General features: G+C 47.7%; 1 protein-coding gene and 1 pseudogene across 3 annotated transcripts; one reads left to right on the top strand and one right to left on the bottom strand.

Annotated features, from left to right (window-relative positions):
* Positions 1-4,780: 4,780 nt before the first annotated feature.
* EXOSC10 (exosome component 10) lies at positions 4,781-26,083 on the bottom strand. Of its 2 annotated transcripts, none has more exons than XR_014794234.1 (25): positions 25,940-26,083; positions 23,792-23,928; positions 22,409-22,532; positions 19,869-19,973; positions 19,390-19,555; positions 19,123-19,237; positions 17,489-17,564; positions 17,166-17,276; positions 16,830-16,973; positions 16,129-16,319; positions 14,867-15,023; positions 14,457-14,605; positions 14,189-14,239; positions 13,474-13,585; positions 12,340-12,390; positions 12,107-12,185; positions 11,909-12,018; positions 10,208-10,303; positions 9,854-9,928; positions 8,612-9,427; positions 7,586-7,659; positions 6,918-7,089; positions 6,137-6,198; positions 5,643-5,719; positions 4,781-4,922 (listed from the first exon to the last, which is right to left on the bottom strand). XR_014794234.1 is itself a non-coding variant. In XM_084875311.1 (25 exons), exons 1-25 carry the CDS (start codon positions 26,063-26,065, stop codon positions 4,892-4,894), a joined length of 2,679 nt encoding a protein of 892 aa, XP_084731437.1. In that variant the 5' UTR covers positions 26,066-26,083; the 3' UTR covers positions 4,781-4,891. The 2 variants fall into 2 exon arrangements, 1 of the variants encoding a protein (XP_084731437.1); XM_084875311.1 differs by having other exon boundaries at positions 8,612-8,699.
* LOC311618141 (ribonuclease P/MRP protein subunit POP5-like) lies at positions 20,077-21,813 on the top strand (annotated as a pseudogene). The gene has a single exon. The product of its transcript is annotated as a ribonuclease P/MRP protein subunit POP5-like (transcript).
* Positions 26,084-27,406: the final 1,323 nt, after the last annotated feature.

Here is a 27,406-nt window from a genome sequence, read left to right as displayed (position 1 = left end):
ACACTAGTAAGGACCAGGCATCACTTTATTTCTATGAGAACTTAACACATTTATCCTCCTCTCACCCCTGGTCAGCGGGATGTCCACTGCAGCCCACCAAGCAGGGTCTGGGGCACCCGGTCTTGCCAACAATAGTGGCTGTAGACTTAAGCAGGAGTAGCCTCCACCTAGAGAGCTTGTTCAGACCTGGGTCCTGAGTCCACCCCCAACCCTGACCAGGCAGGACTCTGACCGGGCAGGTCTGGGCTGCCTGGGCTTGTCTTTCTAACCAGCTTCCTGATGGTCTCTCTCAGGAGCCCGAGAAGCACTACTGCAAGGTTCTCTGGATGTCTCCCCTTACTCTTTCAGAGAGGAAGAGAGAGGGAGAGAGATAGAAACATAATGACAATCATTGATCGGCTGCCTCCTGCACGCCCCTCACTGCAAGAAGATTGAGCCCACCACCTGGGCATGTGCCTTGACCAGGAATCGAACTATAACCTCCTGGTTTATAGGTCAATGCTCAACCACTGAGCAACACTGGCTGGGCTACATTTAAGTCTTTTATTCATTTTGAATTTTTGTGTATAGTGTAAGTTGGTTTATCTGGTTTCATTTCTTTTTCCATGTACCTGTCCAATTTTCCCAACACCATTTACTGAAGAGTCTGTCTTTACTCCAGTATATGCTCTTGTCTGCTTTGTCAAATATTAATGGACCATAAAGATGTGGGTCAATTTCTGGGGTTTCTGTTCCATTGGTCTATGTGCCTGTTCTTATGCCAGTACCAGGCAGTTTTGAGTACAGTGGCTTTGAGGTATAGTTTGAGATTTGATATGGTGGTCCCTCCAACCTTGTTCTTCTCAGCATTGCTGCAGCTATTCGGGGTCTTTCTTGGTTCCATACAAATTTTTGGAATATTTGTTCTAGATCTGTGAAATACGCTGTTGGTATTTTAATATTAATAGGAATTTCATTGACTCTATAGATTGCTTTGGGTAGTATGGACATTTTAATGATGTTAATTCTTCCAGCCCATGAACATGGTCTAAGCTCCCACCTGTTAGGGTCTTCCTCTATTTCTTTTTTCAATGTCCTGTTGTTTTCTGAGTATAGGTCTTTTACCTCCTTGGTTAAGTTTATTCCAAAGTATTTTTGTTGTTGTTGTTGCTGCAATGGTAAATGGGTTTTGTTTGTTTTTTTAGTTTATCTGCTTATTATTGGTGCATAAAAATGCCATCAATTTCTGGATGTTGATTTTGTATCCTGCTACTTTTCCAAATTCACTTAGTAATTCTAGTAGTTTTTAAAATGGAGTCTTTAGCTGAAACCAGTTTGGCTCAGTGGATAGAGCGTCGGCCTGTGGACTGAAAGGTCCTGGGTTCGATTCCGGTCAAGGGCATGTACCTGGGTTGCGGGCACATCCACAGTAGGGGGTATGCAAGAGGCAGCTGATTGATGATTCTCTCTCATCGATGTTTCTGGCTCTCTATCCCTCTCTCTTCCTCTCTGTAAAAAATCAATAAAATATATATAAAAAATAAAATGGAGTCTTTAGGATTTTCTATGTACAATATCATCTGCAGATAATGACAATTTTACTTTTCTAATTTAGATGCCTTTTCTTCTTGTCTGATTGCTGTGGCTAGGACTTCCAGTACTATGTTGAATCAGAGTGGTGAAAGCAGACATTCCTGTCTTGTTTTTAGGGAAACTTGCAGTTTTTGTCCAGTGAGTATGATGTATGTACGTTTGTCGTATATAGCCTTCATAATGTTATGATTCTCTTTGCTGAGTTTTTATCAAAAATGGGTGCTTGATTTTGTCAAATGCTTTTTTGGCATCAATATGATTATGTAACCTTTACCCTTCATTTTATGTGATGTATCACATTTGATTTGAGAATATAACACCAGCCTTGCATCCCCAGAATAAATCTCACTTTGGTCATAGTATATGATCTTTTTAATGTATTGCTAAATCCATTTTGCTAATATTTTGCTGAGGATTTCAGCATCTATGTTCATCAGGGATGTTGGCCTGTAATTTTCTCTCTTTGTAGTGTCTGGCTTTGGAATCAGGATAATGCTGGCCTTGTACAAGGATCTTGGAAGTATTCCTTCTTCTGGGATATTTTGAAATAGTTTGAGGAGTATAGCTGTTAGTTCTTTGAATGTTTGGTAAAACTTACCTGGGAAGCCAGAACTTTTGTTCGCTGAAGTTTTTTTGATTATGGCTTCATTTTCATCAGTTGGTATTGGCCTATTTAGGCTTTCTGATTCTTGCTGATTTAATTTTGGAAGATTATTTCTGGGAAATTTTTCCATTTCTTCCAGGTTGTCCAGCTTGTTGGCTTATAGTTGTTCATAGTATTTTCTCACGATCCTTTGAATTTCTATTGTGTCAGTTGTTACTTTGCCTCTTTTATTTCTGATTCTATTTATCTGGGTCCTCTTTGTTTCTAGATTAGTTTGCCTAAAAGGTTCATCAATCTTATTTATCTTTTCAGAGAGCCAGCTCTTTTTGTGGTTGTTTTTAAATCTTTATGTCGTTTGTTTGTGCTCTAATCTTTATTATTTCCTTTTGGGTTGTTGTGTGTTCATTTTCCGTTTCCAGGAAGTTTACTTCTTCCTTGATCTCATTGGTAATCCATCCATTGCTTAATTTAGCATCCATGTGTTTGAGATTTTTTTTTTAAATTGTAGTTGATGTCTAGTTGCATGCCATTGTGATCTGAGAAGAAGCTTGAAATGATTTCAATCTTCTTGAATTTGTTAAGGCTTATTTTGTATCCTAACATATGGTCTATCTTTGAGAATGATTCATGTGTGCCTGAGAAGAATGTTTATTCTGTCACTTTTGGATTAAATGTTCTGTAAATATCAATTAGATCCAACTGATCTGATGTATCATTTAAGGCCTCCGTTTCCTTGTTGTTCCTTGTTTGGAAGTTCTACCCAGTGACGTAGGTGGGGTGGGAAAGTCCCCTACTATGACTGTATTGCTGTCTACCTCTCCCTTAAAGTCCACCAAGGTTTTAAAATATATTTGGTCTTCCTGTATTGGGTGCCTATATGTTGACTAGGGTTATATATATATTTTTAAAAAATATATTTTTATTGATTTCAGAGAGGAAGGGGGAGGAGAGACAGAAACATCAGTGATGAGAGAATCATTTATTGGCTGCCTCCTGCATGCTCCCTATGGGGGATCAAGCCTGCAATCAGGGCATGTGCCCTGACTAGGAATCCATCTGGCAACTATTGGGTCATACTGGCCGGGATGGGTTTATTAAAAAAAATAATAATAATAAATTAAAAAAAAAAAATATATATATATATATATATATATTAAAGAAGGTAAAGGGATAGATAAGAAACATCCGTTGGCTGCCTCCTGTATGCCCCCATTGGAGACCGAGCCTGCAGTAGGGCATGTGCCCTGAAGGGAAATCAAACTGAACTCTTGGTTCATGGGTCAACACTCAACCACTGAACCACACCGGCTGGGCCAATTCTGGCTTTTTAGCTGGGCATGTGGGCACTGAAATTACTTCCCAGCATCATGTTGTGGCCAGTGGGACGTGGAAATGGGCAGAATCCTCTGAAAGGGAGGCTGGGTGCTACCTCCTCCCTTCCTTCCAGCTGACGGGAATGAGGATGAATGGGTGGAGCTAGGACTGTTACTTGGCCATGAGGTGGATCTCACTGATATTCCAATGTGTTCAGGCAACCAGATGGGAGCCAGAGTCTGAGGGCTGCCAGTTGCCACACTAGCTCTGAACTATTTACAGAAGAAAAGGAGAAGGAACATCTATTTTGCTAAGCCACCGATAGCCTGGCTTTTCTATCAGTTTCAACCACTGGAGTCCTAGCTGCTACATGGCCGAGCCCACTCTAGGACAGGGCTGGCCTGCTCCATGGCCCTCTCCGGGCCAGTGAAGTCTGGTTTGGCCCAGAAGCCACAGGGCATGGCAGCCAGCCCTCTTTGTGGAAAAAAGTTCCAAGAAAATAGGTTCCTTGTACCAGCATTTGTGAGGGGGAGGGGAAAAGGTATTATTCTGTGTGGTTTTGTAAATTTAATTGCCCAACGCAGGACAGAAAGAAAATAATATTCGAAAGAAGTAACTGGAGACTGGATCACAAATGTATACGAGTTCCATGCAGTATCATTTTAAGAGTACAAAAATCGAAACCTGTATGCTGAGTAAAGGGGGTTAGCTAAAACCCATTCTATAGTAAGACTCCTTACAGGTAAAAAAAAAAAAAAAAAAAAAAAGCCCCAGGAGATACAGAAATCCAAGTTTACACATTAAATATATTTACACATAGTAAAAAGCCTTTATATCAAAATAGTGTTAGTTATCTCCATGTGGTAGGATTATAGATGATTTAATTTTCTTTCCTTTTGGTTTTCATTTCCTATAATGAACATGTTATGATTTTGTAATTGGCAACAAACAAAGTTGAAAACAAACAACAGAAAGGAGCAGGGAAGGAGCAGGCCCGCCGGGCCCTGTGGGCTCCTTCTCCCGTTGACATTCTCACCACCGGGCCTCCTTCCCCTCACCTGGAGGTCCCGACCTTCCCGACAGGGAGCCAGCGGAGCGTGCTCCCTGCCTGTGGATGTCGCCCTTTGCCGAGTCCGGGGAGTCTCCTTGTTCATTCCTGTTTGGGGATTCGGGATTCCTCCGGAAATCACAGTAGCCCCTAAGGCCGTACTTACCCACAGACAGCTGAAGGGTTGATCTGCCCTCTCCTGCCAGCTCTCTGGTGGCAGCAAAGGAAAAGCCAGGAACCAGTTTCCTTCCAGTAAGAATTATTTTAATCGTTTAAAAATGAGTCTGTACAAAACCAGCACCGCCATTTGGTGCTTCCAGTCCACGGGGGGGTCCCAAGGTTCTCTTCCAACACTATCTCTTGGGCCAATTGTGCCTGAAACCCCTGCAGAGACGGCAGGAAAACAAGTTACTGCTTTCGGTTCGGACGGATGTTTGTTCTCAGCTATTTATAAAATGCTGCGGGCACTAACGATGCAGAACTGAGGGAGAACAGCTTGTTTGGCTCCTGGAGAATGGAGCAGGGCAGCAACTACCCCCTCCCCACACACACACCCTCCACGTGTGGGTGGGCTGGGGCAGTACTCTGAGCTGAACAAGATCTAAGGCAGGTTCCTTCATCACGCACACCCTGGGGCAGGGTGGGAACGTCCCGCCCACGGGCCACACGAAGTCATTTGGTCCTGAGTTAATTAAATGTTTGACTAAATAGAACAGCTAATTTTTAAATTGATAATTTTGTACGGCCCTCAAGGATGTTATAAATATCCAAATGGCCCTCGGGAGAGGAGTTCCCCACCCCTAGTCCTTTGATCTCAGGTCTGCTCTAAGGATTAGGATTTAGATTCTCAACATCTGGTTTGTTTGATTTCTTTCCTCTGAAACTGGCTCATCTAGGGAAACTTCAATCCTACGTGCTCTGAGGTGGCCCTGGGAAACTGGTAATGGGTGGGAGCTGAGGAGGACGGGCACTGGGTCCGGGGATGGGCTGAGACTGACAGGTGGCACCCCACACTCACTGCCCCTCTGCCCATCTCCGTTTCCCCCAAGTCAAAGGGGGAGGGGGGGGGGGCGTGGTCCTGAGAGGCTGAGCCTCCATACATACCTGTCTGACTTTCCAGTCGGAAAGGACATGCTTTTGTTTCCCATGGGCTGTTTAAGTTTTTTGGCTGCAAGACATTTCTGAAAAGGTAAGAAGCACAGAGACAAGGTGAGCTATGAAAGGAACTGGAGGGCTCCTCCCGGGCCTCCTGCTCCACGTGCCAAGTTCTCAGCCCCATTTGGCTCTGCCTGGCACCAACACCCACACGGGGCAGATACAGGCTTGTGCCGGCACCAGGGGTTCTGGCTTGCAGCTATAATTCCCATGGTAGCAAACACAGAACAACACCCTTTACAGCCACACACCAGCCTGGATAATCTCTTAAATTTTTTTGTAACTGCTGGAATCACTGGTGTGTATTGTCTGTGCCTGGGAAGAAATGAGGTGAGGGAAAAGATATGCGAGAGGATTCCTGGGTGGACCGGTCTTCCCAGCCACAGAAGCGGTAAAAAAACAAGCACCAGGCACTCGCTGGAAATCCCAAGTGTCTTTCTTACCTTGCCAGACGGCGTCTGCTTATTTGGATCGAACTGGGAAGAAGGTTTGGGTTTGCTGCTTCCTGAAAGGTAAGAGTGATCATGTGAGTGAGCACAGGCAGCAGGCTCTCTGCTGGGCTGGGCGCTCGCCACTGCTGCCCTTCATGAGGAGGGACGTATGGCTGATGCCAGTTCACGCCCGGTTCCCAGGAGCGCAGGGCAGCGGGGGCCAGGCTTTCTCACAGCCCTGTCCTCAGGGGGCGGGGCGGGTGCTAAAGCACTGGCCACTTTTACACCAAGGAAACCCTGCGTAGGTCTGTGTGTGCTGGATGGTGCCAGTGTCCTTAACTTGGACTGAGGTGACCATCAGTCCTGCCTTCTCTCTCTTCAAAGGGACACTCTGGCAGGAGGCTGATCTGCGCCTTCAAAGTAAATGGGCTCTCACAGGCTAAGGCTCCAAAACCAGAGCTTCGCATCATAGGCATCGGGTTTCCCCACAAATAAGATCTGTGAGACTGTGTGTCTGTGAGAGACTGATTTGGACACGGGCTACGGGGAGGAAGGGTGCAGCCACTGTAGGATGGATGCCTTTTTGCTAAACCACTTTAGTGGCCGGTGCAAGCCAGCTCCGGGGGCAGGTGGTGGTAGAGGCGGATGGGTTTCTCTGGATGGCTCTCCTAAGTGTGGGCCGTGCAACGTCTTGGGCAAGGCTGTCTGTGCCCGAGTCCCGCTTTCTTTTCTCCACAGCCTCCCTTCATCTGACCTGGACACACACCCAGCCGGGCAGCAGATGTGGCCTCACCAGCAAAAGCCTTGAAGTCTGACTTGCTGTAGTCATAAGGGGTGAAATCTTTTTCTGGCGCTTCTGGCTCCTTCGGCTTCTTGGAAACTTTGAGTCGTTTCTTCTCCAGTTTCTGCTCTGGGGTCCCTGGGTCGCTCGTTGCTCGCTCTCTCTTCACGGCGGCGTTTTCTAGCTGCAGGTGGAGCACACCCGCAGGAAGGAAGACGGAGGTGTGAGAGGAACCCGCGGCCTCCGCTGTGCCACCCCGCTAGGGGTCCGGGTGCCCTCGGGGCGGTGACATGGAGCAGTGATGGTGAGGGGTGTGGGCCGGGGGTTGAGCAGAGACCACACGGGCCATTTAAGAAAGGCCTTCCAGGCACTCTGGAGTGAGAGAGAGTATTGATGGGGGCAGAGGACACTGTCGGGCTCAATTCCGATCTGCCGCTGGCCAGGCGGGTGCTTATTACTAGTACACAAGCACAGGGGAAGAGACCACCCAAGAGGCATCACAGACCAGCTTTCTGGAGGGGAAATGCGCCAGGCACTAATTGGTAAGCCAAAACGAACGGGAAGGACACGAGCATTGAACCCGCAGCAGAGGGCAAGTCCTCCTGATATTTGAGGGACATCCTGACAGTGACCCGGGGGACCTCGTTCCTAAAAGACCAAGCAGAAAAGCCAGCACGTACGGCAGCCTGCCGCCGGACAGACACAGCCTGCTCCGCCGCCTCTTTGTACTCCTCGGCGGCCTGGTCCCGGGCAGCTGCAAGAGAGAGAACTGTCCATGGAGCTGCTGACCCAGGCCAGGCTCCATCCCCACCTGCCTGACCGGTCCAGGGTGACCAGGGGAGGGCCCCCTCCCTGCTGCTCAGCCTCCTGGCTGGTTGCACCTTGCTCCCAGCCTGTGCAGGGGCGCCACTGTTCTCAATCTGACACGATGATGACCCCCCGCCACCGCCCCAGACCTGGTCCCCTCCCAGAACCCACACCCAACACCCATGGCCTACGTGACATCTCTGAAGATGTCAGTAAGACTCCCAACCACAGCATGTCAAGGACCAGAACCAACGCCTCTTCGGCATCACACAGGCTCCTTCCTCCTGATGGAGACGCCATCTTTCTGGCTGCTCTGGACAAAACCCTCTTGTACCCACTGCGCCTTCCTTTCCCTCACATACCACATCTGACTCATCACCAAGTGCTGTCAGCTCTAACACAGGAACCTCCAGTTCTGACAACTTCCGCCCCCTCCTCTGCTGCCACACTGCCCGCCAGCACCCCTCACCTGGATGTCTCCTCACCGGGCTCCCGCCCCTGCCCTCTACACTCTGCTCCCTACCAGCAGCCAGCGTGCCCTTTCCAAAGCGTGGTCAGCTCTCGGCACTCCTCGCTCCCAGCCGCCGAGGCCGCCCAGCCCCCCCGGAGTGCTCAGCTCGGTCCTCAGCCCTGCCTCTCCCCGAGTGCCCTCCACCTCACCACCGGCACCTCCTACCTCTCCCTCTGCGTAATGCCCACTGCCATTGACAGAACATACAGTGAGGGGTTTATTGTCCGCTGTCCCGGGAGAAGGCACGCTCCACAGGGCAGCGGCTGTGTCTGTCTTGTTCACTGCTGTGTCGGGCACTCTGTCGAATGACTGAGTGACAGAAGGATGCACCAGGGCTACTCTTTAACCAACACCTGAGTGGCTGGGTTTGCAAGGAAGTGAAGGCTACCTGTTTGCTCAGCTGCCTTCTTCTTGGCAGTTTCTTTAGATTCTTTTTGTACCTGTACCTGGCTTGCCAGCTTCCAACGGTTGCTGATCTATAATGAAAACAAAACAAAAAAACTCCAAAACTCAGTCACCTAGGAATGCTTTATTTTTTTAATGAGGCGATGCAGGGCATGCTAGCCTAGTCACTACACACATTCTAAGTCATAAATTCCAGATCTGATGACACAAAAATAAAATCTCATGCTGGCTTTATTTATAATACTCATTAAGAAGGACAAGATACAACTGTTCCAGGCCCTGGCCAGAGGCTTTCACAGCATCATTCAACCCCTTCCACCGTCCTGGGAACAAGAGGCTCAGAGCAGCTACGTAACTTGTCCGCAGGGACACACACGGTTAGTAAACGGGGGAGCTGGCACTCAGGCAGGACTTCTGCCAGCCCGAGCGCTCCTGTGACAGCACATTTACCTGCGGCCTGAGAGCACATCTAGGTGGCGGGAGATGTAAGCACGGTAAGGGATGGAAGGGTGTTGAGTGTGCCACACCCAGAGGGGGAAGAGGAGAGAAGGCAACACTTCTGCCTGACTCCCCCGTTCTAAAAACAACAAGCTAACAACCAGCGACAGGGCTGCGGCCCATCAGGGTATTGGCCTGATTCTCGGGCGGTGCTGGTGAGCAGAGGGAGCCAGGCCACCCATCTGATCAGAGCAGGCACTTCCTGCAGGGAGGAAGAAGGCTGTTAACAATTAACACGCTGGCTCCCAGGAACATCTCATGGGGATCCAGGGAAGGTGTTTTCTTATTCTTATTCATAATGCTGTTAAAAACAAACCAAACAATATAAAACAGAGTGTTTTAAAATGTAAGCTGTCACCTTTAAGAGCCTTACATTAATATTCACACATAAAAATGCCTAAAGCTGTACATTTAACATCTGGGCACTTTACTACATATAAATTAAAACCTCAATTAAAAAAAAAAAAAAAAAAAGCACAAAAAAATAAAAACAAACCAAAACCTCCCCCCAAAAGGCCTGCTTCTTAAAGGGCTTCCCCCAAAGCTCTGAGAACCGTGTTAAAGGCCTGGGCTTCCCTCTGGAGAAATGCTGGTATAAAAAGGGTTTCACATTCACTTTCAGGGGGTTTGCAGATGGGTTTGTTTAAAACAGAAACTTGGTTCAAATAACTAGGGAGTCTCCCTTTCTGAGGAAGTCAGTCTGAGAAAGGATGACAAATCCACTTACTTCATAGATTTTCGATGTTGGGTCAAACTTTGCTGCCTGGGAAATGTGAGCGTGGTGTTCTATCGAAGGCAGAAACTGGAGAAACGGAAGCAATCACGTTAAATGCTGTAAAAAATGGAATGTGGACCCAGGCTTCAGGGCACCCGGAGGGGGTTTCTGGCCGGTTTCTCTCAGGGCGCCTCAGCTGAAGGCGCCCCCCTGGCCTGAGCTCACCGGCGCTCAGAGGGATTCCCGCTGGTTTCGTGTCAGAAGCCTCGGCTCCCTTCGGGACACTGGGGTCAATCCACACCTGCACCCTCTCTTCCTTTCCCGACCAATACCCCTTCTCAGCCCTAACACACCACTAACACTTACCATCCTGAACGGGTTTTCAAAGGACTGCATTATGCTCTGGGCTTTCTTCTGTGCGACTGTTAGCGGCGCCTTTCCGTTTTCTTCAGCACTGGGTTCCTGCAGAAACAGACAGAAAATAGTCACTTATAACTGTGATCATTTGGTGACATTAAGATGCAAGCAGGAGAACAGTAATGGCTATGTCTGAGAGCCCCTCCCATGTATGAACCACTACACTCTCCTGTCATACACCCTGAGATGTAAGCACGGTAAGGGATGGAATGTACCGTTAGAAAAGCCCTTACAACCTGCGAGGTGGGAGGTGCTATTCTCACCATCTTCCAGATGAGGAAACTGAGGCTTGGAGAGGTCAGACTTCCAGAGCCTTAGAGCTAACAGGCAGAACAAGGGTGAAAACCCAGGTCTGTCTGCTCTAGACCTTCAGGTCATAACCCGACATTTACCTGGAACCTGTAATTATACACCGTTCTGAGTAATCAGTGACTGTGCAGCAGACTGCTGCTTCCAGCTGGGTTCATAAAGCGAGTGCTATCCTGTTGCTTACTCTGCTCAGAGCAGGGAGAGCAAGCCTCCGCGTGGGCGCCTCCATGTTCCCACAGCCACGGGCACGCTCACACTGTGGGCTGCCTCGGCACCTGGACGGCTCATTACCTCTGAGGTCAGCTAAAGCTTCCGGACTTCTTTCCTTATGAATGACTGAAGCAAGACCTGACCTACGTTTATGTCATTCAGGGAACAGAAAGCTAAGCCCAGGCATACGCTCTGTGGGCGGCATCTCCCCTCCTGGCCTTGGCCCAGCATTCCGGTGACGGCGTGGCTGTGAACCGGGAGCCTGAAACCCGCTGAGCCAGCAGCTTGTCGTCATCGGAACATACGTTAAGCTTCGTACGTGTCTCTATCTAATGAACTGTGCTATGCTTCTCTTTCTTGGCTCTTTCTAGAAATCACTGTTTCCTTTCTGCCACACCAGCTGCCTGCAGCACTGAGAGCTTTAGCCTCTTATCTTGGTCATTCCAGGAATCATCCATCCCGAAGAACAAAGGCACCTGGCACTTCCTGTGCAAAGAACCTGTAGCCAAGCCACTGGCAGGAACAGGAAGCCTGCTGGGTAGGACGGCCTGGGATAAGCTCTGTCACAGCCCAGTGTGCATTCCAGAAGCACAGCCTGGCCGGGCTGGCCATCCTGTCCGCAGACTGAACAGTCACCACCTACCACTCCTCGGCCTCTTTCTGAACGGGAAACGAATCTCACCCCACCTGCTGGTGCCTGTGTATCCCGCTCCTCACTGTCTATGGGCCACAGAGGAAAGCTTGTCAGTTTTCTGTCCCACACACACCCGGGTGGGCTGGCACTGGTCAGGGAGGAATGCGCAGGGCACTCTGCGGTTCCTCAGAGCTCACTCCGTCCCCCAGGAGGCGGTGGCAGTGTGGAAGCGGTCCTGCTGTGCCTCACTGGCCCACGCCCTCCTCCCTCCCAGGCATCAGTGAGCATCAAGATGCAATCCTTCCTTGGACTTTCTTCACACGGAGCTCACTCACGGAGCTTCCTCTACCCACTTCCTCTAACCACCTCGCGATCTGCCTCCGTGCCTCTCCCCACTGCTGGCATGAGTCTCAGAGGTGGAAGCAGCCCGCCGAGCATAAAACCCAGTCCATTCCTGCGGGTCTGCGTCACCTCGCAGACGTTGCTGTGTGACTCACGTTGAATAATGTGATGACGGCGGTGGCGATAAGGCATTTGGAGTCCAGCAGGGCCTCGTCCTCTCCTCCTGCAGGGAAGAGGCTTGCCTGTTTTTGCACTGGCACAGGCCCTAGAGGGGCGGAAGGCAGCATGGTCAGAGCCTATGGGGCATGTACCTGCTTCCCAGCCTCTCCGGACTCCAGAGGCCTCGACATTACCGTTGGCTGGGATGACAGGATAGCCATCTGAAGGGGCGTGGGAGCAGTCATGAGGTCCAAAGAGAACATTCTCCAATCTCTGCAGCGACAAGAGACCAACAGGTGCCATGAAACGCCTGCCAGCACGCAGGCGCTCCCGCCAGTGTGAGACGCCGGCTGGGCAGGAAGTTTGTTTTGCACTGGCTTGGACCCCTCTCCTCCCAGGGGGTGAGACAGCAGACACGTCACTGTACCTCAGGATTGGGCAGCGGTCCACTCCTCTTCACCCCAGCCGCTACTTCAGACTACACGGGAGAAACAGAGAGGAAAGTGGCTAAACTCGATGCCACACACATGTGTTCCTAGCACAGACTGTGTCCCTTCACTAGACTGTGTTTTCCAAGAGCCCAGAGGTTTCCTTCAGCCCTTCATCCGTCCCAGTGCCTGGCCCTGTCACTGCTGGGTGCCCACCATTATCTGAGGATGGAAGACTAGGCCCTGGATCATGAGAGGCACAGAGAAATTTCCAAAGAGCCTGAGAAGATTCTTCTCCAGGAACCAGAGTTTCTCTCTTTACTGGACAAAGTGTGGAGCTAAGACGTTTTACTAGTAACATGACACTGCCAATGTGCTTATCTTCAGGGTCTCTTCTTTCTCACCTCCAGGGAGCTGATTCTAAGTCTTCCTGAATCAATGATCATCCAAAAACTTACAAACATGATTTAGTACATATTGAAAATGCTACTGAGGCAACAACATTAACTGTTCCAACACAACACAAATCAAACATGCAAACCTACACGAACAGGTACCACAGGAGCGCGCACACACACAGCAGCTCTTTTGGAACACCCCCTCCCCCCCCCGTTCTCCTAGCGTCCTCGTCCCCTGGCTTCAGATTTGGGGTGAGCTGTCTTTGACTCCTCTTCCGTTATAGCCAAGTCCACCCACCATTCAGAGAGCACTCAGCAGCCCTTAGCGCAGCGCTGAGAGAAACGGCAGCTGTTTTCAGCATCGCTTTTCTTCTCATGGTGCTTCTTGTACCTGTCCTTTCCCTTCCTGTTTGTGACCACCATCCTCATCAGGGCACTACCACTCACATCCGAGCTCCCCGACCAGAGAGCCTCCTCCATTTTGTTCATGAGGTTAACTGCCTCCCAACAGGAAACCAGCCCCGTCACTAGACATTACTTGCTGTTAGATCATCAGAAATAAGGTCCTGAGAAGGATAAGCTTTCGCAGTGACTATCATAAAAAAGACACGCCCACTGGATTTTGAGAGCCATTTTTAGAATGGAGAGCTCTTTTATGGAGGAGACCACCAGGAGCAGACGCTGACAGACAGAACAGGCCCGCGGACGTGGGAACCTCAGCAGAAAGGCTCTTACCTTCAGCAGGGGCATGTCCCGAGCTTGCTGGATTAGAAGATGCATCTCATTGATTTGTTGCCGTACGAGAGGGGGGACAGGGTTGCAGCAAGCTATGATGCCCTGAGGTTCCCTGAAGACAAGAACACACAGCTCACTACTTAGGAACGCAGCCCTCAAAGGCTTCCAGACAAGAGGACAATCAGGGCGGGCCAGAGCGCCACGGCACGGGGGAGACTAAGAAAGCCCCGACGGCAGGGAAGCGGGGCTGGCCGCTCCCACACGCTCCGCAGCACCAGCCTGGAGCAGGTGCTGACAGCCGCCTCCTGCTCCCGGGCCAGCAGAGCGGACCACGGCCCTGCTGATCTGCAGACCCACAACGGGGTGAGAAGATTATGGATTTAGATTCTGTGCTTATTCTTCAATTGAGATCATAAGACATTTAAAACCATGAGGCGCCTTAGTCTGGAGAGAATCCCTTGAAAGTGGGTGCCGATGCCACAGGCTCAGAGGCAACACAGGACTCAGCATAAGGCACAACCACTGAAACGTTCGGTGCAGAAGTTTCAGCTCCGGAATGGCAGCCCCAGGGCAGAAGCTCTCCATTCCTGGATGGAGCACTTCTTAGAGGCCAATCTTTGAGTCAGCCTGAGGGAATCAATCACGGAGCGTGCTTTTGAAGGACAACATTCCCTGCTGAGAAAGTCGGGACATGTTCCTAGGTGCTCAGACTCACTTAGGCAGCTCTTCAGCTATCTTTAGCATCATGTGGTTTGGCAGTACGTATCTGGAACAAAACACACAATGGGTGAATTACATCAAGTTCAGCCAGTAAGTTCCATTAAATGCCATCACCCAGGGGAAAACGTAACCAGTTTTCATGGCAAAAAGAGAAAAAGTCCATTATTTCCTTGTTACCAGATCTGCTCAGTCTAAGAGAAATGTTAAAAGAATCTCTTTAAAAAAGAAAGAAAAAACAAATAGAAGAATCTCCCATCCCTTACCCATAGCTTTCGTCTTCCCTGCGCGCGGTTTTGTCCCGCCAGGCAAACAGGAGCTGGAAGGCCGTCAGCTGCTGCGTGTTGAGATGCTTCTTTTGCTTCCGATACAGTTCAAGGTAGGACTCATCCGTGAAGATGGGTTTGATGAATTTCTGCAAAATGTTTCACAATATTCACGATCAAAATTGTGCCCTGGGGGGGTAGTGGTGGTGGTGGAGGAAATGGTGGTGGCTAGAAGGGGTCAATGGGAGAAAAAAGGGGACATATGTAATATTTCCAATAATAAAGATTTTAAAAAAAACAAACTGTGCCCTGGGCTCTTCAAACGTTTGGCTCTCTTCATAAATGCGAAGCGCAAGGAAAGAACTGGGACTCAGCAGAAAGGAAGTCGGGTTCGGTGCCGGTGGCCTTACCTTGAGGCAGATGTCCCTGCTGCGCTGCCACACCACCTGCAGCTGGGCGGGCTGCCCGTTGCCTCGCTCCCACAGCTCCAGCCTCATCTTATCATAGATGTAAAGCAGGTAATGGGTGTCGTCCCGGGCGTAGTTCAGCATTTCCTCGGGCAGAGGTCTGGAATCGCAACAGAGGGAGCTCTCACTCATTTCCCTCAGCAGCAGCAGCAGCAGAACGTGTCTGCTCGGTGGGTGCTCAGACTCGCCTGGCCCCCTCTGCTGTCAGATTCCCTCACAGCTAAGGACAGGCCACTGCTTCACGGCCGGGTAGGAGGGCGGCAAGACAATGATGTTGAAAATAAGGGCTTAGTCATCTGAGTTTGAGTCTTAGCTCCAGATATCTGACCTGCATAAGTCACCTAAGCTCTCTGAGCTCACCTTCCAGACCTGTAAAATGGAAAGGCCCCTCTCGTAGGCTAATGTGAGGACCACATCCCTCAAGTTCCTAGCTTGGTGTATGGCACATGGCAAGGGTTAACTAGCAGGTAGTGGCTTTTAGATCTCGTCAATTTTCATGTTTTACTCAGACTTTAGGTTCTGTTTATAAATTTTGACATGCAGAACTGGAGAGAAGTTTAGTGGCTTCTTCATACAACAGCCCTGCAAGCTTACGGAGAAAGCTAGTCACCTGGGAAGAATCAAGCTGAGCAAGAATTCCAAAAAATGTGGCACGACGCCGTCACAACCCTATCCTACAGTAAACACTTCTTATGAGGCTATCTTTACTTTTTAAATTTTACTTATTGACTTATTGTTTTTTAAATGGCTTTAGAGAGGAAGGAAAAAACATTGATTTGTTGTTTCACTTATGTATACATTTTTGATGTAACCGGACCAGGGATCGAACCTGAAACCTTGGCCTATTGGGATAACGCTCTAACCAACTGAGCAGCCTGGCCAGGCTCAACCACATGCCTTAGCACGCTCATGCCTATGGGAGGTCATCTCACACATATACAACCACCCCTATTAGGAGATCTGAGTTCAGATGAGATGTCATGGGCAAATGCTGACATGGCGCATCTCTTTCAGCCACTCTTCCATGGAGCAGAGTGTAACACAGCCCTGCACAAGCCTACAATTCCAGTTTCACTTATGCCAATGGAAACAGTTCAACTCAAGACTCAAACAGTGTTAGAGGCTGAACACAGGTCTCCATGGATGAGGTTGACGAACACCCGCTTTCTTCTACACCCACATTTCCTCGTCAGGAGCAAACTGACCGTATTCTCCAGTCAGCCAGCTGGTACTGCTTGTTGGATTCCACATTGCAGTAGTGTTTCAGCAGGTGGTCGAGCGAGTGCCGGCCCAGGTTAAGAAGGCGTGCTGCCTGATGGGTATCAAACATGTTCACGACGTACAGCCCGAAGTCCTTCTGCAGCCATTCTATGTCTGAGTCAGCACCATGGAAGACCTGCAAACAAAGCCGGAGCCATGCACACACCGTGTAGAGACCCCTGTGCTCGGAAGTGAACTCTGCCTCTAGGTTATCAGAACACTGGAATTAGAAGCCAGAAGGAAGATGAAGATGGTTTGAGTTCTAAATGCTTCTTTTAATTTGGGCCCCAGCCTTCTACACTCCTAATTGCACACTCTTAAAAGTCTGCTAACAGCTAATGATTCTAAGGAAGCGGCTCTGCTTGCTTCAAGGGTAGTCATTAAGTTCAAACAATCTTGATGGCACAGGCTCATTGCCGTAGTCATTAAAATGATTTAACATTTTTCTGCGTGGTAATGAGGTAAGTCTTAGCTGTTCTATCAGAGGTTTAGAAACAAAAGCAGTTTAATGTGTGGTACCCTAGTGTAGGAAATTACAACAATTTCTCTCAATTTTATTGGGCCCTATGTTGAAATAATAAAATAGTAAACTGAAAAGCACTTAAGTCTTGCGCTTACAGGCAGGAGCTGAGAAAGGCTGGCTGACCTTGACAATAGCTGGGTCCGTGAGGCTCTCGTTGAGAATGTACATGTCACTTCGCAGCTCCAGGGTGTCCACAATGAAGTCTTCTGTCCGGGTGGAAATCTGCATGAGGCAGGTCAGCCCCAGGAAGCTCCTGTAAGAATGGTGCTAAAACACACGGGAAGAGGAAGAACCGGAATAACGGATTTTACTAGGCACTCCTCTACTGATTCTGAACAGTCAGCATGAAACACAGTTGTTACCAAAGCATAGATTTAACTTAGTATTAATTTTATATTCCTCGAGTAGGTGAGCTCACAGAAAATGTAAAAATTTCACTCCAAGCCATTTACAAATTACCTCCAAGTCTATCGCAAATTCTTGACACTTCAGGAGCTTCTCGTTGAGTTCCACTAGTTCATCCAGAGAAGACACGAAATGGCAGGGTGTTTCTCCCACAGGCCGATATAACTGGTCACAAAAGTCCAGGCAGAGAAAGAGGAATGTTAAGAATCATCCTTCACTAAAGTTCACAATGAATTAAGAGTTCAATAACTGATACAAAGCCATAACCTACTATTTTAAAGATATTTAGGGAAAGCCAAAATTGTACCAGCTAATCTCGTTGTTTGATTCTTCCTGGGCCACTCAGATACCAGCCCTAAGGTAAGTTGGGTGCTAACCTGGGGTTGTGGCTTTTGAAGGACTGAATCCGGTGGAGTGAAGTGATCTAGTTCGTATTGATAAGGGTGTGCAAACCTGAGTAAATAAAACAAACAAAATCTTTTTTTTACTAATTCCATGGTTCAAGGTAAAACTGTTTTACTCTAATTTGTAAAAACAAACGAGAAAAAAAAAGACCATTGTGAAAATATTTCCTCTATATAAAAAGCATCATTATTTCTCTTTTTAAAACATGTTCTTAATTGTTTTGAGAGAGAGGAAAAGAGAGAAGGGAGAAACAGAAACATCAATTAGTTGCCTCCTGCACGCCCCCTACTGGGGAATGAACTCACAACCCAGTAATGTGCCCTGAATGGGAAAGGAATCAGACCTCTTGGTTCATAGGTTGATGCTCAACCACTGAGTCACACTGGCTGGGCAAAAACATCATTATTTCAATGATAACTGAAGTGCATTAAAAAAAAAAAAATTTCAGGTGATACTTGCTTGTCCTTACAGTAGGACAATTAAATCTATTGAAAAGATTTAAGCCCTTATTTGCAAAGAATTGTATGGCCGGTGTTGTGGATGATACAAAAATGCAAAGTATCTAATTCCTTGTAGTTTGGAATAACAAAGTTGTGAAGTGAGAGAGGGTGGGGCAAATATGGTTGTGTATCAAATGATGTCTTTTTTCTGTTCTTCCACCATCTTCTTGTGTGAAAATCCCGAGGTTCTGGGGTCCTGCAGGCAGGGCCGCCTCTCATTACCTTTGTTTCTTTTTTTTTTTTTTTCTTTTTTCTTTTTTTGTATTTTATTGATTTTTTTACAGAGAGGAAGGGAGAGAGATAGAGAGCTAGAAACATCGATGAGAGAAACATTGACCAGCTGCCTCTTGCATACCCCCTACCGGGGATGTGCCCGCAACCAATGTACATGCCCTTGACCGGAATCGAACCTGGGACCTTTCAGTCCGCAGACCGATGCTCTACCACTGAGCCAAACCGGTTTCGGCTACCTTCATTTCTTTAGCACTTAACCTGTGGCCTCACAATAGAAAGCTGGGGCTGATGGAGTGCTCAGACACACTGGCTATGTGTGAGAAAAAGACCAATACTAACAGTTTTAATCACCTTCCTTTATTCTGAGGACAAAGTCCTTTTGTCTGTTTTAAGCAAAGGTTTTCCACAATGCTTATTCTGCCAGACAAAAACGCCTTTTCCTTAATTTATTAGTGAACCTTAGCTTACTGCTCGAATCAGTGATACAGAGAAAGAACAATTTAAGAAAACTTGGGCCAAAGTTCTGTGTGAAGTCAGCATCTCTAATTCTGTTTTCACATCCGTACAAAGGCGAGGGGAGCCACTGCCCCCTCACAGGACTGCACCGAGGGCCACAAAGGCCGGTGCCGGCAGGCCCTCCGCAAACACAAACGGGAGAGAAGGCGAAAAATTCTGTGTCCACTTAGACATTTTACAAAAGTAAAGCCGAGTGAAAACGTGGCACAGCATAAGTTTGACACAAGAAAATGTGATATAGAAATACAATATATAGATGAGACCTATACAATTTTGTTAACCAATGTTACCCCAATAAATTCAATTAAAAACAGCAATGCGAACGTGGCATAAAGTTCCGAGAGGCAAACACTTACATGTCCTGCTCCACCTGCTGCGTTCTCTGCTGATGGATGAAATCTGCCAGAGCAGCCGGGACATCCAAGTCCTCAGGGCGATCCTGCGGGCACTCCCGCCTTTCTCTGGAGAGCGCTGGGGACCCAAGCAGTGACACACATCACAGAGTCAGCACATGTGCACCTTGGCGAGGGGCGGAGGGCTACGGCTCCCTTTGAAGAAAGGACCCTGGGAGGGCGACCTTTTCCCTTTGGCTAGCTTTGTTAGGCAGAGGGTGCTCTACTTACCCTGAGGGAGGGGCTTCTGGGCATTGGGCTTGATGAAGATTTTAGGACGAAATGGAGTGTTGGAATTGTCAATCTTCTCTCGGAATTTAAGCTGAGGTCGGATGATGTTTTTTGCATGAAGCAGCCGGAAAGTTTCAGATTTTGTTTTTTTGCTATATTCTCCTGCCTTGGATCAACGTATACAATACTTTATAACACAGCAACTCAATGAATTAGAAGAATAAATTCCAATTTATGCCTTCTAAGAGTCATTCATTTAAAGAATGTGTGGGGGGGAAAATGAATGTGTGTGTGAGACTCTGGGGAGAGGAGTAGGGTGGTGTGCAAAGTAGAGAAGAGGGTGTAATAAAGGTATATCTGTTTATGAGAATGAGGAGGCAGTGGCCAGTTCTGCATCCAACGAATTATAATAGAAATGTAAACCTGAATAAGCAAAAGCTGACATCAGATGATGCAGGGAATGGGAGAGAAGCCCTCACCTTACGGTTCCAGCTGGACACGATTGTCTTGGGGACCTGTAGTCCTGTGGGGAGGACAGGCTGTTGATTCTTATTCACACCTGATGCTTCATCCAGTAAAATACCCTAAGAGTGGAAGAGATATTATATTAGCTCAGTATCTTCTTTTCAGGGTTAACAGAGTTAATTACCTAAAAGTTTAAGAGCCATATTCAGAGACTTATATGTGAGAATAGATATATATAAGAGCAGACAATTATAGTTTTTTTTTGTTTTTGTTTTTTAATATATTTTATTGATTTTTTACAGAGAGGAAGGGAGAGGGATAGAGAGTTAGAAACATCGATGAGAGAGAATCATCAATCAGCTGCTTCTTGCACACCCCCTACTGGAGATGTGCCCGCAACCAATGTACATGCCCTTGAACGACATCGAACCTGGGACTTTTCAGTCCGCAGACCAATGCTCTATCCACTGAGCCAAACCGGTTTCGGCTAAGAGCAGACAAAGCATTATCTGTTCAAAGACAGGGCAGAAATCAGCCACTCCCGATCCTTGTTCAACTTTTTTTTTTTTTTTTTAAATTAAATTATTATCTGTGTACATATTTTACCAGTGGCCCCCTGTTCAACTCTTTTTACAGTTCTGAATTGGGCTGAAACTTCAAAGCTGATTTAAAGCTGATTTTGGCCCGCCAAAATAATTAAAAAGACCCTAGGCTGCAAATAATAAATCCAGGATGGTGCTTGCAATGAGGTGAAGCGTGTCCTCGCCTACTTTGTACTGTGGAAGCAGATGCGGGCTATAAGCTGGGGCACCACTAACAAAAGTGCACCCAGGTGACAAATGGTAGCATGGCGGGATATGAAATCAGAAGACACGAGAAACCACAGGAAGTACCTGTGGGCATTCAGGCTATGGAAGAGAGGACGTCATAGGACACGAGAGTCTGATTTAAATGTCTGCAGCACCTTCACAGAGCTACATCTGTTTTGGATAATCTCTGTGTATTTCTGTAAATAATATTCTGCTGTAGAATTCTGTGTCAAGGCAGTAAGCTAGATCAAATGATCCACATACCCTTCCAATCAGGTGAGTCCGAGTGTTTAGCAGATTGTGAATAACAGTAAAAACAGAGTTTTGGTTGGACTTTGCATCCAGAGACTTCTTCTCTTACAATACAAACAAGATTTGCAAATCTGGAAGGTAGGTTTATAATAAGGCACTTTAAAAATAGGGTTCTAGTTAGTTCCCATTGGCCATCAACAGGCACCAGCTTTGCGCGTCGGGAGCCGGAGTGGAAGTCGCCATGGTGCGGTTCAAACACAGGAACCTGCTCTGCGAAGTGGTGTCTGACGACCCCCGCTGCCGCCTGAGCCTGGATGTCCACGTGCTGGGCAGCCTCGTGCGGCACACGGTCGCCCACCTGCACGGGACCTTCGGCGGCGCCGCCTGCTCCATCGGCTTCGCGGTGCGATACCGCAACGCATATCCTGGAATAGTGCTACTTCGATGCGAAAGGAGTTCTGCCAGCTTGTGTGGTCAGCTCTTCCCTTCATCACACACTCGGAGAACAAAGGACACCGTTACCCGTGTTTTCTCAACACCTTGCACGTGGGAGGTACCATTAGAACATGCCAGAAGTTCCTGATTCAGTACAACCGGAGACAGCTGCGGATCTTGTTGCAGAACTGCACTGATGAAGGGAGCGGGAAGCCATCCACAGGTCTGTCTCCAGAAGCTGCCTGCTGGAGGAGGAGCTTTCCGACGGCGGCGAGGAGGCTGCTGAAGCCGTGGAGTGAACCTCTGCCGGCTGCACGGTGCCCAAGCCTCAGGCCCACTTGTAGGAACAGGGAATTCTGGGAGGTGCTGGATCTTCTACATTCCCAGGATCTCCTTTCTCCATCATAGAATGGATGTTGCTCAAAGCCCTGACACATCTGATAGATTTGTGGCTTTTGCCTCATCCTGCCCTTTCATGTCAGGCTGGAACTCTCTAATCCCCGCCGAGTTCCTGACCTTGGATCTCTGAATGGCTTTCGGTTTAGAATGACAGGTGATAGCTACTCCCAGCTCACAGTCAGACTAGCTGGTACTTTAACCTGCTTATAAGAAGTATGTCTGGCTGACCTGACTTGAACTTACAAAACAGAAAGCTGCCCTGTCCAGGCAGCTCAGTTGGTTACAGCATTGTCCCGATTACGCTGAGGTTGCAGGCTCGATCTCCAGTCAGGGAACATACAAAAATCAACCAATGAATGCATAAATAAGGGGAACAAAAACCAATGTTCCTTTTTTCCCCTCTAAAAACTCAATGAATTAAAAAAAAAAAAAAAAAATAGGATTCTACTAGGCAGGAGTTTGAAGGGATATACTTGAACACAATTGCAATATTTCTTAGGGTGAGGGAAAGCCAACTATAAGAAGAAAGGAATGTATAGGCAAGGAACGCTAAACTTTCTTTTCATTTTCTAAGGTGCCCGTTGTTTTTCTTTTCATTTTCTAATAATATAAAAGCTCTTTATTTGTTAGTTATCGTAAGAGTAAGGTGCAATACTCACCACTCTTTCCAGAATAACATCATTGGTATCAACCAATAAATCAAACTTGTCCTCCAACTCAGTCACTTTACTTCTATCTTTAATGTTGCTTCGACATCCATGGTACTGCATTACCTTGCTCATGCTAAGGACAAGGAAACCAAGATGAGTTTGTATACTTTTATTCATTTGTTTACAGTCTTAGAGAAAGCTTGAAAGGCTTAGCTCAGACTATTTCTAATACCTTATGATTGAACTAATAAAACTTGCACTCTTATTAAAAACATTGTGGCCAGGGCTGGTTTGGCTCGGTGGATATAGCATCGGCCTGTGGACTCAAGGGTCCCGGGTTCAATTCCAGTCAGGGGCATGTGCCTTAGTTGCGGGCACATCCTCGGCGGGGGGTGTGCAGGAGGCAGCTGATCGATGTTTCTGGCTTTCTATCCCTCTCCCTTCCTCTCTGTGAAAAATCAATAAAATATATTTAAAAAAAACACACAAAAAAAACCAAAACAGAACTTTGTGGCCCTGCCCAGTGTGGCTCAGTTGGTTGAGCATCATCCAATGCACTGAAAGGTTGCTGGTTCCATTCCTGGTCAGGGCACATGCCCAGGTTGTGGGCTCAATCCCCTGTAGGGGACATGGAAAAGGCAGCTGACTGAATTCGGCTCTCACATAGATGTTTCTCTTTCTCTCTCTTCCTAAAAATAAAAAATAAAACAAAAACATTGTGTGGCCTTGGGAAATTCACTACATCTCGCTAAGACTCATCTTTTAACTGAAAAGTTGGAAGAAATTACCTCAAAGCTGCCTTTGAATTCTAAAAAATAATATAATACAATGTAAATAATGTATTCTGCAGTCACTGTTTTAACATAAAATTTAAAACATTTTCTAAATGTGTCATGCAACAGAGAGACCAGTGTTTCTGTATCGTCTGTCCTAAAATCTTATCAGAAAGCTAAATGTTGTGACTCTTTTCACTTGTGCGAAAGAATCCTGAATCCAGGTGGTTTTTAAAAAATATATATTTTATTGATTTTTTACAGAGAGGAAGAGAGAGGGATAGAGAGTTAGAAACATCGATGAGAGAGAAACATCGATCAGCTGCCTCTTGCACACCCCCTACTGGGGACGTGCCTGCAACCAAGGTACATGCCCTTGACCGGAATCGAACCCAGGACCTTTCAGTCCGCAAGCTGACGCTCTATCCACTGAGCCAAACCGGTTTCGGCCTGAATCCAGGTTTTCATGTCCTATATAAAATCAAAATCCACTGTATCATTTTTATACTTTAGAGCTTTTTATAGCACAGGAAACTGTGGTAAATAAAACCACACACATTTCAAAAAACTATATTCATTTCTTTAAACGTGAAAAACAACAACAGTATTTAGTACTTACCACTGAAGCAACCTGTCGCCCTGTGTCTCACAAAATACCTGGAAGCCAGGAAAACTTCGGTAGAAATCATACTCATCGCCAAACTGTGGTAGGCCCCCAGATGCCTTGGTGACAGCCACTACTGACCCAAGAGCAAACTGCCAAAAACCAGAAAAACAAGCATGTTTTAGACATCTACTAAATACAACACATTGTGCTAGATCAGGATGGGGAACCTTTCTCCTGCCAAGGGCCTTTTGGATACCTATAACATCATTTGTGGGTCATACGAAACAATCAACTTAAAAATTAGTCTGCTATATTTGGTCAAACATTTAATTAACTCTCTACTGATGCCTTGGCAGGGCCAGACCAAATGATTTCGAGGGACTTACAGTGCCCACACCTGTGCTCGATGATGAAGACATACAATCTCACAAATATTCACTCTCAGGATACAATGGTGAACACGAAACCAAGTTCTGGAGCTTACATTCTTGGGAGAGTGGGGAATGAAAGAACAAATCTATCTATCACCTATCTATAAGCCTAATATGCAAAGTGTCCCCTCTGGAGTTCAACCAATGGGGAGTTCCATCACTCGCTATGACGTGTGCTGACCACCAGGGGGCGGCGGGGTACAAAGGAAGGCCCCCGCCAGGGGCCTGCAGCTGCTAGGGACCCTACCCGTACTAATTTTGTGCACTGGGCCTCTAGTACATATATAATACTAGTATGCTAGTATTCAAAATGGCCTGTGTTTGAATTTTGACTCTGCTACCTACTAACTGCGATCTTGAGTAAGTTATTTCATTTATTTGGACCTTAGTTTCCTCCTTTGAAAAACAGGCATCATAAAAGTGCCTACCCCTTAGGTTGTTGAGAAGATTACAAAAACTCATAAAATCACTTAGGATCACTAAGCATTTAAAACCAGTAAAAGCACAGTCTAGATCTTTTGGATGACCAATTGGTAATGGCTACTGCCCACAACTGGACTTCTGTCTATGGTTTAGTTCTTGCCAAGCAGTCCTCTATTTTAATTGTGTGATAATGAGAGGAAAATCCTGACCCTGCTATCATAGATAATGCAAATGACTTCATTGTGAGTTGTGAAATAGATGTTTCCCAAGAAAGAAAAGAAAACCCTTAGCTGGTTTCGCTCAGTGGATAGAGCATAGACCAGTGGACAGAAGGGTCCTGGGTTCCATTCGGTCAAAGGTTATGGGCTCCATCCCCAGTAGAGGGCGTGCAGGAGGCAGCGGATCAATAATTCTCTCATTATTGATGTTTCTCTCTCTCTCTCCCTCTCCCTTCCTCTCTCTGAAATCAATAAAAATCAATATGAAAAAGAAAAAGACGGAGGAAGTGGGATCTTAACTCACGTTGGGGTCCGCAGCCCGTGGTGAGCCTGAGAGCTCCCCATCAGGACCATGGCTAGAGGTCCAGGAACTTATTCAAAGCCAAATAAATGAGTTAATAATAGCATCTGCTAAAAATAAAGTGGCTATAACGTGGGTGGAGTTCTGGGGAACGTGTAGTGCTAACTTACAGATCATTTTAGTCTCACGGTTTTGTAAGAGCCCTGCAGGAGGCGTTTAAACCTGGTTTTATGTTCATTCCTAGTGGAGCAGCATCGCACCAATCATTTACATGAACCCGCTCTGTGTTCCTTCGAGAAGGCATGGCCAGTGTTCCACGGTGCCCAGAGGAGGAAGATTCGGGGGCAGCAGTAACAGGTGACAGTAAGCCCGGGTTTTGGGGCGATGCAGCACCGGAGCCCAGGAGAGGGGAGGGGTGCAGGCAGGCCCTGGTGCAGGAGGATGCGGGCAGGCGTGGGAGACATCGGGCAGCCAAGCCCCCGGACAGCTGTCGGAGTGTCTCAGGCGGCGCGGGGGCGGGATCCGAGGGCTGGGACATCGGGGTGACAAGGAAGCCTGTGGAGAGGGCTCTCCTGGAGAACGAGGGCTCTGGGAAGCGGGGCGACCCTCAGCGGTCCGCGGGAGACCCCATCCCCGGAAGATGTAGTGAGAGGCTGAGTCTGGCGCTCGGACTCCGCTGGGGTGCGCGCCGCCGGGGGGCGGCCGCCGAGAGGGCCGGGCCCACTCCTCTCCGGCCGCGGCGGCTCCCGTGCTCCCCCAACCCCTTCCCGAGGCCACACGGGCTCACCTTCACGAAACTGTCCGCGTCCGGAAACCCCGGCAGCACCATCTCCCCCTCGGACTTGGCCGCGCTGGACGGGGATGGGGCCTTAGACTCCGCGGGACTGGGAGGCGCCATCTTTAATGCCTGCATGGCTCTTCTCGCGAGAGTGACGCGAGCCGACGCGACCCGGGCGCACCGCGCATGTGCAAAGGGGCGGGTGTTAGGAGTGAGTTGGGGCTGTCATCCCTGCGCTCTCCACGTGGTGAACTTTTTTTTTTTTTACCCCCATATTTTATCCCATCAACCCGGTGATTTAGTGTGAGACCCGTAGGACCCAACTACCCTCATATTTATTGTTTGTTTTTAATTCTCACCCGAGGATAATTTTTCCACTGCTCTCTAGAGAGAGTGAAAGGGAGAAACATCGATGTGAGACACATTGATTGGTTCCCTTCCACATGCGCCCACCCTGGGTCCGGGGATGGAACCTGCAACCCAGGTATGTGCCCTTGACCAGGGATCCAACCCTCAGTGGACACTTAACCACTGAGCAAAACAGCCAAGGCTATCCTTAGGTTTAAAGCTAGCTCCTCCCCAGCTCTGGTTCGTCCCCCTTCGTGCTCTTGGTCTTGGCGCCTGCAGTCATCCCCTCTCTGCATCAGCTATTTCCTGGCTACTGGTTCATTCCTAACAGCCTGCTGGAGGAATCTTTCCCAATAAGAGGCAAAACAAAAAAAAAAACACCACTCTGCCCCACTTCTCTTTCCAGTCACCATCTCATTGCTCTTGCTCCTGTAGGCAAAGCACTGGAAAGGGCATCTATCTATATGCTACTTGCAATGCCTCCAACTCCTCCAGTCACATGTTCCTCCCCATCTACACCGCTGGAGCCACTTGCTTAGGCGCACAGTGGGAACTCAGAGCACTTGCTGAATGTCTGGAAGAGCTCTTGTTATGAGGGAGGCACTACTAGGCAGCTCAGGAGATGGATTTGGAAGCTCTGTGGGTGTATCCGCTTTCCAAGGCCAGGGCTGGGACCTCCTTAATACAATTCATTAAGTGTTCATTAAGTGTTAGCTGTAAGTATTCAGGATATCCTATTAACAGGATACTTGTTTTTCACTGTCTGCCTTCCCCCAACTGTGTACCCTGGCAGAACAAAGGCCTAGTCTGATCCATTTTAGCAATATTTTTGAGCACTTATTTCACATGGTTCAATCTAATGCCATGTGATAAGCTGCACTGCAGGCTTTACATGGGCTACTTCACCCTCAAAACAACCTTATGGGGTAGATCCTACTGTTATCTGCGCTTTCAGAGGAAACAGACTCAGATTCTACCTCTGTTTAAAGCCTCACATGGTTCCGTTGTCCACAGCATCACCTCCTGGCTGTTGAACTGTGAGGCAGGCCAGGCTTGCCCATGGTACTTCTAGCCTCCCTTTAGTGCCTATTATTCCTTTTCCTATTAGTCATTTCATTCCCCACTGGC

This window comes from Pipistrellus hanaki (assembly GCF_964339955.1).
Source record: "Pipistrellus hanaki genome assembly, chromosome: 2".
NCBI lineage: Eukaryota > Metazoa > Chordata > Mammalia > Chiroptera > Vespertilionidae > Pipistrellus > Pipistrellus hanaki.
The sequence above is the reverse complement of the archived record's forward strand: the minus strand, read 5'-3'. Positions and strand labels throughout refer to the sequence as shown.

Excerpts from the sequence above, each read along its gene's own strand:
- EXOSC10 (XM_084875311.1), bottom strand. The coding sequence starts at position 26,065 with ATGCAGGCATTAAAGATGGCGCCTCCCAGTCCCGCGGAGTCTAAGGCC. Across the intron at positions 17,565-19,122 it reads CAGCAGGTGGAGCAGGACAT|GTTTGCACACCCTTATCAAT; the intron begins GTAAGTGTTTGC and ends TTATTTACTCAG. Across the intron at positions 15,024-16,128 it reads CTGGCTGACTGGAGAATACG|ACCTCTGCCCGAGGAAATGC; the intron begins GTCAGTTTGCTC and ends TTGCGATTCCAG.